This window comes from Otolemur garnettii, unplaced genomic scaffold (assembly GCF_000181295.1).
Source record: "Otolemur garnettii isolate 467f Iridium unplaced genomic scaffold, OtoGar3 scaffold00020, whole genome shotgun sequence".
NCBI classification, from domain to species: Eukaryota; Metazoa; Chordata; class Mammalia; order Primates; family Galagidae; genus Otolemur; species Otolemur garnettii.
The window spans coordinates 3,780,121-3,790,263 of NW_003852415.1; the positions used below are offsets into that span (position 1 = coordinate 3,780,121).

Genomic DNA, 10,143 nt, shown 5'->3' on the forward strand with positions numbered 1-10,143 from the left:
CCCCACCCCGCTACCCCCTGCTCACGCATCATCACAGCACAGTGTCGTCCCCATGTGGGAGACAAGGGACTGTAGTTAGCCTCAGTGTGAAGTGCTCAAACTGCCCCTCCAGTGACCTTAATGTAGAAGCCCTGGCCTCTCAGGGACTCTGCTTAATCTTGAAGTGTCAATCTCTGTCTGCCCCCAGCCAGGCAGATCCCTGGACAGGAAGGCATGGAAGGAAAGCCTGGTTCCCTCTCAGTCTCTTGGAGGGCAGCCTGCCCTGGGATTGAGCTGGAGGAAAAGAGGGATACAGTAGAAGCAGGGCTAGCTTGCAAGAGGGACAGTCTCCTGACACTGACATGTCTCCTGCCTTCCTCCCCTCTGACCCACAGAGCCCGATCGTGACCCAGTTCTTCCCCTCCGTGATGCTCTGGGCCTTCACGGTGATACTGCCCCTGATCGTCTACTTCTCTGCCTTCCTAGAGGCTCACTGGACCAGGTGACCTGGGGCGTCCTTTCCTACTCCCCTAGCCACCCCCATCAGCCTGGCAAAAGGAGGAGAATGGATCTGGGATGATCTTAATGCTCAAATCTGCCCCCAAACACCAAAAGGTGTTTCCCACTTTGGAAGGAGGGCCTGGTTTGTCTCTGGCCCTCCATCCTCAGAGGTGCTGAGATGGAGCCACCATCTAAGGGGTGAGGGGCCAAACCCAACCCCTCTGTAGGCTGTTCCCTCAGCACCCAGTCAGACACTGCAGGGATGGAGCTGTGGGCACAAGGTAGATGGGGCCAGGAGTTCCAGGCAGAAAACACAGGATGTAAAGACTTGTCCAGGAAAGCATGTCCAGTGGGCTGCTATGGCCGTGGCAGAGGCCTGTGAATTCAATTCAACTGTTGACACATTTGGCCTTCACAGTGCCAACATTTTAAACAATCAGGAGCTTTTCTATTTCTTAGCCCTATAGTGGTAGCTAATTGGGTAGAAAATATTTACCATATCCTGGGCAGATGGCATTGCCTTGGCCTGAAGTCTGTATGTGTCTCAAAAGGTATCTCTTGCACCAAAGTTCATACCACTGTGCCAGACAGCAAGTCAAAAGTTTTGTCCTAACAGAAAACCTTGCTGACCTTTCCTCTGGCCAAGAACAAGGCTTGTAAGAATCATTGACGTTCCATGGGGATCCCAAGTATCATTGGTAATGTCTCTTTAACACAGAGATGTCAAATACAAGCTATCTCTTTCATTCCTTCCTGTGTCCAGGGAAGAATCACTAGTCCAGACATCACTAGTTGATCCTGCTGATCTTCTCTACTGCTCCCAGATGCAACATAGCTAATGGTGCTTTGTGGAGCTAGCACTGGTCTGTACAATTAAACCAGTTTCCGAGCCCAGACAGTTGTCCCTTTCTCTCTCTCTCATGTCTGAACATACACACAGACACACATGTATATATATCTCTCTTTCCATTGTGTAGTTAGGCCTGTAGTTCTTATTATGTCCCACACATTGATGAATTTCTCTGTTTCCTTCCAGATCAAGTCAAAATCTGATCATAGTGCACAAGTGCTACATATTTCTGGTGTTCATGGTGGTCATTTTGCCCTCTATGGGACTGACCAGGTATCTCACTTCCAATTATGCCTCCTCTCTCAGCCAGGCTCGCCTTAGGGTTAGACTCTCCTCCTTCAGACGCCGTAGGCCTACCTGTGGTTGCTGCCAAGTCCACTGCTCAAATGACAGTCCTGTGCCTGTCATGGGCATAGATAAACCAGGTATCATGCAAACTCTAATGTGTCAGCCATGAACGCTACCCTCAAAGAGTTCATCACAAGGCCAGCCTGCCAGCTGACACATGGCCCAGGGTAGGAAGATGCAGCCAGCAAGCAGGAGAAATTCAGAAGGGGGAGTGAGCACAGCGGGAGAAATGGCTGGCTAAGGTTTGCTGGAGGAGGTGGCCCTGAGCTGAAAGCCAAGGGTTCAAGGCAGGGGTGGCCCAGCACTCAGAAAGAAGAGGGACTCGCCGACTGCAACAAGGCAAGAGTCTCTGGGGATAGAGCAGGAGAGGATGGAAGGAGGGAAGCCAGGCAGAGATTCTTTAACTAAAGGGCCTGCCCTGTTCTTGCTTCTAGTTTGAATGTCTTTTTCCGCTGGCTGTTTGACATCTACTATCTAGAGCATGCATCCATCAGGTTCCAGTGAGTACTCCCATGGGTGCCCCAGGGGGGTCTGTGTGCTCCGCTGGGGTGGATATGGGTGCCCTTCCCAGAGTCCGACACCTGATTTGCTCCCAGAGGTATAGACAGACGCGCGTGAGCACTCTCATTTGGCAATTTGGTAAAGTCCAGGGACCCCTTCTCAGAATGACATCTTTGGAAAAATTATGGATTCACATATGAGGTACATCCCATGTACTCTTATCCAGTGTCCCCTGCTGGCAACATTTTGCCTAACTATAGCACAGTATCAAAACCAGAAAATGCACATTGGTACAATCCACAAAAAAACCCAGATTTTGCCAATTTTACGTGTATTCCAAATGATGTCTTTAAGTGTACAAAATAAAAGGATTGCAAAGAAAACAAATATACCCGCCTATAATTATCGAAATATTTTTAAAAACAAATTCGCAACACAGACTTTCTAACCCATCAGGAACAACATTTTAAATATAGGAAAGCTAAAGTTACATTTTATTGTTTTAAAAATAGTGTGAATGCTGACCTTACTTATGGGAAAAGAACACTAATTTAGGGAGTGATCTTTGATTAGGCAACATGCAGTTCATGTCAGACACGTAGCCTGTTTTGATCTTTTATTTTGTGGTTATAAGTGTTGACCATCTCAGTTTTCAAATATATGTTGGGCATGACATGCAGGTTTGCACAGCTTGCGGCCTAAGGCAAGGACCAGAAATCTCCAAGGTTAAACTATCGTTGTATTCCGTTTTTATTTCTAAGATAATTGTGTTCATCTTTGACTAGGCCAATATCTTCAACACAGTTTATGTATGAGAAAGAAATGGGTTGTGAGTTTATGCCTCAACTCTGATGCCATTAAGAAAGAATAGCGTTTGAAGGAGTTCTGAAATATGCTCAGAAGCTTGCAGGTGTCACTTTTGGAAGACAGAAAGAAAGATGACAGAATCTTGTAGACCAGGACACTGGAAAGCAGCAGAGGTAACAGGCAACCGTCCCAATAACTCCTAGTGGAAGTTGACCAGCTGTGTCAATTACACATCTGTAGCCAGGAGAAGTTCAATGGTGCGGAACTTAGCAGCCTGTCTGATACACATACCTACCATCATTTTGAAATGATGACGGATACAAATGATGCCGTAAGATGCCAAGAGTAACTGCAAGGTGGCAAGAAAATATCTGACTTCAAGTGATGATAAAGTCACCTCACCTGTGAACACCCCTGGGATTTGCTGCCTGTATTCTTAATGGAAGGAAATGCTAAATTTCAGTTAGAGATTAATGAACACAAATATAGTCTAATACGGAGGAAGGCGAAGGCGGCAAGGGGAAGGGGGAGAGGGGGAGATGATTGGCAGAAGGAGGGAGGGCATGAGGTGGGATCTCACCTAATGTGCACGTTGTGAGGGTGTATAACACACCCCCTGGGTGAGGGGCTCTTTTGCTTCTCCCTGGAAATGAGAACAAGGTAATCTAAACATTTGTACCCTCATATTAATTTGAGATTTTAAAAAATAGAGATTAATGAAAATAAAGATGTAACTTTTCTTTCCCATGCAAGGTCCACAGAGCCCCAGATTCTCACTCACGGACTCCCTGGAGTCTGTGGACCCGGGTCAGACACCCTGCTTTAGATCAAGCCCGTGCATGGATCCCCTGAAATATCCACATTTGTGGTCCATGCCCAGCCCTGCTCAAAAGGCTTCTTGTGAACTTAAATTGGGTTGGGGAGATATTGATCATCTGTGTATGTGAAACTCTTCTCCTCATCTGTCTCCGCTTTCTCTGCTGATTTTCTCTTCCTCTCTCCTCCTCCCTCTCACATTTCTCCCCTTTCCCTGCCCCCTGGCTGCTTTTGCTATCTCCTCCCCGCCTCCCACCCTCTGCCTAGGTGTGTGTTCCTGCCCGACAATGGTGCCTTCTTCGTCAATTATGTGATCACGGCAGCTTTCCTTGGCACAGGCATGGACCTGCTGCGCCTGGGGTCACTCTGCTGGTACAGCACCCGCCTCTTCTTCTCCAGGTCGGAGCCAGAGAGAGTCCACATCAGAAAGGTGAGGGCCAGGTCCTACCCTGAGCACAGCCCTCAGTGTCTCTAGGAAGAGTGTCAGGGAGGGGCCTGCTGGGAGCCCTGAGCAACCTGAGGTTGGAGGGATGGCATGGATGACTGGCTGTGGCAGGGACTCCAGGGTCCACAGGAAGGCTATCTCCAGGCCTGAGCTGCCAGCTAGCACCCAGGTGGCCTATGAGAGCTGCAGGGGTAACCAGGCCAAGGGGACTGGGTAACCTCCAGGTGACCCTGCCTTCTGTCCCAGAACCAGGCCATAGACTTCCAGTATGGGCGGGAGTACGCGTGGATGATGAACGTCTTCACCGTGGTGATGGGATACAGCATTACTTGTCCCATCATTGTCCCTTTCGGTGAGTCATCACTGGGGAACACCCAGGACTGCACATTCTCAAGACTGGAGGAGGAATTGAGACCCACAGCATAAGGCCGTCTCTTGGCACATGAGGCGGTGTCAGGGCCAAGGTGGAGGGAGGGAGCTGAGGTTAGATGGCTGCTGCTGCAGAATGTTTGTCACATGAAAGCATGAATGAATGACTGTGAGCAAGCTGGAAGAACACAGTCTGGGAACTCAAGGGAAGATGCTGGACCAGCAGGTCAGCATCCCAGAGCTGGCTGTCATCCTTGGCTCTTGTTACTTTGATGATAGTACTGAATCTGGCTTTCTGAGTCTGTGGGCACATTGGGGTGGCAGACACAGGTCCCAACTGCTGAAGTAGCCCCTGAGTATGTCTCTGTCTTCTGGCCCCCCAGGGCTGATCTACCTGAGCCTGAAGCATTTAACAGATCGCTATAACATGTACTACTCCTTTGCACCCACCAAACTGAACGAGCAGATCCACATGGCTGCTGTCTCCCAGGCCATCTTCGCGCCACTGCTGGGCCTGTTCTGGATGCTCTTCTTCTCCATCTTGCGGTTAGGTAGGTACCCCCTCCACCTGTCCCACTGCTCTGTGAGCTCCTTAACACTGACTCTCTGTGAGGGACAACACAACACGGCTTGCTGGATTTGGCCATGGCCAGTGCATGCATCAGCATCTTGACAGAATTTTGAGGCTAAGGGGAGGGCCTGGACGCATATGGTCCAAGTTATCTGGATTTGGGTTCCAGCCCTTCAGGACAGGAAACATCATATTCCTTCATTCTGACTCCAGCCTGGCAGAAAATAGAACAGTAGCTATTTGGGGCTCAATGGCCACGACATTTCCTCTAATGTGCTAAAAAATGCCTGGTTTCATGGGCTGTTGGAAACTTTTTGGCTACACAAAGCTTCAAGGGGCACAGAGACACCTCATAGAAGCCACAGAGGAGAATCTCCCAGCTTAACCCCCTGGGAGGGACTCGTACCCCCAGGCAGCCCCCAATTCCACTGACCTTCCCTCTGGATGCTTGACCTTAACCTTCCCAGTGGAGTGGTTTACTGTCACTTGCTCCTACAACATACTGCTGTGAGCAAAGGGAAGCAGTGGCCTAGTGGCCTTTGACTGAAAAGAATAATTGTTGATATTTACCTAGTTAGAAAACTGCTACCATAAAAGGGGGACCAAAGATACCCAAATGAAATGTAAATGATTTTTGCATTCAGGATTCCTCATCAGTGCCATAGCATGAGTATCTGAGTGTGCTAACTTGGGAAGGGCTTGCAGGGAGAGGTGGAGAGTGGAGATTGTTTGGGAGCAGTGGCAGAAATGGGGACTCAAAGAGACTTCCCAGGGGTAGGTCAGAAGGACATGTTTCATGGGCACTTAAGTGGGTACTTAAGTCAATGAAAACATTTCTTTTGAGGAATCTATAAGATGCCAAATTCTAACTGATCAAGTAGAACAGTTCTCAGCCCTTGCCGAAGTGCTGAGATGATCCCCAGGGATCTGTTGGTTGGGGTGACAGCTCAGCTTGCAAACACTTACCCATGGCCTTTTCTTCTCCTTGGCAGGTATCCTCCACACCATCACCATTTTTTCCATGACCAACCTCCTCATTTCCACAATAATTGCTTTTCTTGGCATCTTTCTGGGTAGGTTTTGGATGACCACTGACGTCCCGGTGAGTTGCCAACCTGCCCTTCCTTACTGGTTCTCCTGGCCCCTGGGGGACACAGGTCTAGGACACCGTCCTGGCCTGCACACCCACAGTATTCCAGGAGGAAAGAGTCTCACCTTTCTCTCTGACTGTGGGTGTGCAAGCTCCGTGCAAGCTCTCATGTGTGCACACATGCACACATACATGCCTTGCACTAGCTCAGGCCCTTCCCCCACCCAGAAGATAGCTGCCCTTTCCTTTTCTAACCTCTGACCCCTCCTCCAAGCAGTGGACTCTATGATGGGAGTCTAGTCCAGCCACTGAGCTGTGAGCACCATTCCAAGGGCTGGAGGGCTGAGCAAGGACTATCTAGCTCACATCTGTAATCCTTGCACTCTGGAAGGCCAAAGTAGGAGGATCCTTTAAGCTCAGGAGTTCAAGACAAGCCTGAGCAAGAGTGAGACCCTATCTCTCCTAAATATAGAAAAATTAGCTGGAAGTGGTGACTCAACCCTATAGTCCAAGCTACTCAGGCAGGAGGATCACTTTAGCCCAGGAGTTTGAAGTTGATACTACGACACTTTAGCCTGGGCAAAAAAAAAAAAGAAAAAAAAATCCAGGCTATTGAACTTGCTAGTGAACCGGCACCCCTGGCCCGTGCCTCCTTTGGCTCTTTGGGAGTGGGGTCCAGCCTAATCATTAGGCTGCGTAAGAGGAGGGAGCCAGTCCATACCTTTTCAACGCCGTGCCTACATCGTGCTCTATACCAGCATTTCCCAAAGTGGGTGGAAGAAAACGCGGCTTTTCATTTCTCACAGTCACATTTTATTTTTAAGTTTCTGCTTATAGCAACTGGCACAGGTTTACTGTTTACAATAGTGATTGTTTCCTTTTTAAATGAATTTATATAAAGAAAAGACAGTTGATTTTAAGTACTGACATCCTGCTGAGTCCGAAGAGAAAGCATCTTGGAGGAGGATCTTCTTGCTTCTGGTGTCCCCAGGGCCCTGGGACAGGCACCTGTGCTCTCCCTGCCTGGCCTTCATCCTCCATCATCGGGCTGCAGTGCCATGCCAGTGAGGGGCCAGTGTGAATGACCTCCCACCCCAGCTCTGTCTTTCTAATACAATGGTGTCATGTGGTCTGGTTGCCCAAGCGTCCACTCTAGGAAAAGAGGACAGCCGGAGACCTAGACTGTATTGGCTTAGGATGAATTCCAAATATGGAGAGAAATCCCAGGAAGAAAGAAGACAATGTCAAAGTCAAGGTTTTTCCTGGAGTCAAACAAAGCAGGCTCCTCTTTAAACCCCAATTTAAATGCTGCTTACGTCCCCCCATTACAGGCCTTTGGAATAGAATTTTGCAGAAGAGACTCTCTGGTATCCCAGCCCTCTTTCTGTCCCCCTGGACTTTAGCCCTGCTGGCTAAAGGTCAGGACACGCAGAATATGAGTTGAGCTCAGGGTGATGAGAGGCCCAGTTGCAGGCAGGAGGCTCCTCTGCATGTGGGGAGGGAAGGGACGCAGAGCTGACACCCCCATTCTGTGACCACCTCCCCTCTCCCTGCTGACACCCCCATTCTGTGACCACCTCCCTCTCCCTGCTGCAGACTGAGGAGGAGGAGATCCAGACAGTGTTTGACGTGGAGCCAAGCAGCACCTCCTCCACACCCACCTCCCTTGTGAGTCACCACCTGTACCCTGGGGACAGGCTGGGAGGGCAGTGCCCACAGGGGTGGTCTGCTCCAGTGGCATTGTGGGGGACGCCAGCATTTGGTGTTCACCCTGGGTACTGGGGAGGAGCTGGGGGACGCCTTGGGCTCCCCTCTCTGACGCAGCAGGACTTGGCCCAGGTCCAATTATTGCCGTGGCACTGGCTGAAGAGTAAGGAAAGGAGAAGAGCCATTAACCAGAGATGGTCTAGAAGGTTCCCAAAGAGGAAGTACGAAGTTGAGAGGACCCCGTCCTCAGAGACTTCAGTCGTGTAGACGCGAGGGCATGCTGAGGCTGGGCCTCAGGACCAAAGGCTGCCTCCAAGGGCACAGGTGCAGGCAGAGCGGAGCAGACAGAGCTGCAGGGAGCAGTAGCGGAGGTCTGCGCTGATGGTAAGGCAGGGGTGGCACGGAGGAGTGAGCCCACCAGCCTGAAGAGAAAGGCAGATTCAGAGTACAGGGACCCAGCAGGAAAGCTGGGCATTGGCTCGGCCTGGAGGGGCATGAGCACTCACCCCATCCCTGCCACAAATGTGGATGCCCAATAAGCTCCCTGGGCTGGGTACAGGGCAGCCTGCGCCTAGATGCCAGGGCATCTCAGAGGAGCACTGAAGAAGGGCGCCAGCCAGCCTTGGCACTCAGAGAACATGTCCCAGAGGAGGACACATCTATTCTGACCCCAGGAACGGGAGTAGGGCTTGCCAGGTGAAATAGGGTGTCCAGGAAGAACATTCCAGAGGAGGAGCAGCCTGTGCAAAGGCCTGAAAGAGAGAATCTGACCAGGGACACTGAAGAGAGTTGGTCTCCAGCAAATGCAGAGCGGGCACAGGGCCCAGTGGGAGATAAGGCTTTCTTTAGTCACGGGCAGAATTGGGTTAAAGTGCACAAGGACCAGGCATGGACAAAACAGCAGGAGACATGCTCACCCAAGGTGCAGACACAAGATGTCACCAGAACTCCAGGTTTGCCTCACTTTGAAAAGACCCCTGCATATAGGCAGTCAGATGGCCTCGGAGGGGCAGGGGAGGAAGTGCTTTGGGACTGGAGAGATGACAAAGATTTCCAACCAGGAACATCTCTCTTTTGCCTGGGACCCTTCCCATACAAAGGGTCGCCAACCTCTCTCAAATGTCATGAATTTTTGAAATCTTATGAAACTGATCCTTTGCCATTCTCTTAATCTTTTGATGAGTCCGCACAGCAGGGATTTTTATCCACAGCCTGGGGCTCAAAATGTCAGTTAACATAGACCCCAAGTCACTGAGCCAGGAAGAACAAAGTTTGAAAGTTGATTTGAAAGCCTGTGATTTTTTTTTAATTACTAGAATTTATTTTTTAAATCTTTCATTATTATAATAGTGATATATGAACATTATAGATAATTATAGGGAAAAAAGATAATCGAGAATAAGGAAATAAAAAGTCCACATTCTCACCTCCCAGAGATGACCAGTGATCTCGTTTATGCCTTAGTGTATATTCTTCCAGATATTTGTATATTGTATATCTCGTCCAGATAATTTTATATATGCGTCTTGTAGCTTTTTAAAATTAAAGAATACTACACATACTGTTTCATAATCTGCTTTGAAGTTAACAATCTCTGTCTTTCCATATATATAATCTTTTCATCTCTTCAAATACCCAGTCCTTTTTCAAATCACCCTAAAATCGTTTATAGTTTGTCTAAACCAAGATCCACCTGGTGCCTGTGGATTGGCTGTTCTGTGCCTTTTATTTTAGTACAGTCCCTTTTTCATGACTTGCCAGAGAGACCAAAGCAGTAGTTTTGCGGAATGTCTCACCTTCTGGATTTTTCCGGCCGTTTCTTCATGGTGTCTGTTAACAGGTTCCATGATTACCTGTATTCCATGAAAACTGGAACTCAGATCTGAAGGCTTCATACATTCAAGTTCAACATGAGGACTAGGAGGCATTGTGCCTCTACCAGGAGAGATATGATATCCGGGCTATCCCCATTAATGATGCTACTGTGACCCCCTGATTAAGGGAATGATAGCTGGTCTTTTCATCTTCCCCTTTATGACCATGTCACCTTTGGGTTTTACTTTGGCACCATGAGAATGTCTAGTTTTTTATTGGAAAACTGTTTCCTCATCAACTGGGGCTGTTTGATTTCACTGAAATAAACTCTTTTTTTTTTTTTT

At 48.9% G+C, this 10,143-nt stretch overlaps 1 protein-coding gene across 6 annotated transcripts in view; it reads left to right on the plus strand.

Moving 5' to 3' along the window:
• Positions 1-10,143, plus strand: part of TMEM63C (transmembrane protein 63C) — a 51,121-nt gene that overhangs the window by 23,877 nt on the left and 17,101 nt on the right. For all 6 annotated transcript variants that reach the window (XR_002772519.1, XR_002772520.1, XM_012803515.2 and 3 more), the window contains exons 15-22: positions 375-481; positions 1,517-1,603; positions 2,113-2,178; positions 4,070-4,232; positions 4,494-4,599; positions 5,000-5,167; positions 6,180-6,289; positions 7,874-7,945. Coding sequence is in view for 4 of the 6 variants with exons in the window: in XM_012803515.2 (XP_012658969.1) it covers positions 375-481; positions 1,517-1,603; positions 2,113-2,178; positions 4,070-4,232; positions 4,494-4,599; positions 5,000-5,167; positions 6,180-6,289; positions 7,874-7,945 (879 nt within the window). In the remaining 2 variants the exon portion in view is untranslated. The remainder of the gene's footprint in view (positions 1-374; positions 482-1,516; positions 1,604-2,112; positions 2,179-4,069; positions 4,233-4,493; positions 4,600-4,999; positions 5,168-6,179; positions 6,290-7,873; positions 7,946-10,143) is intronic.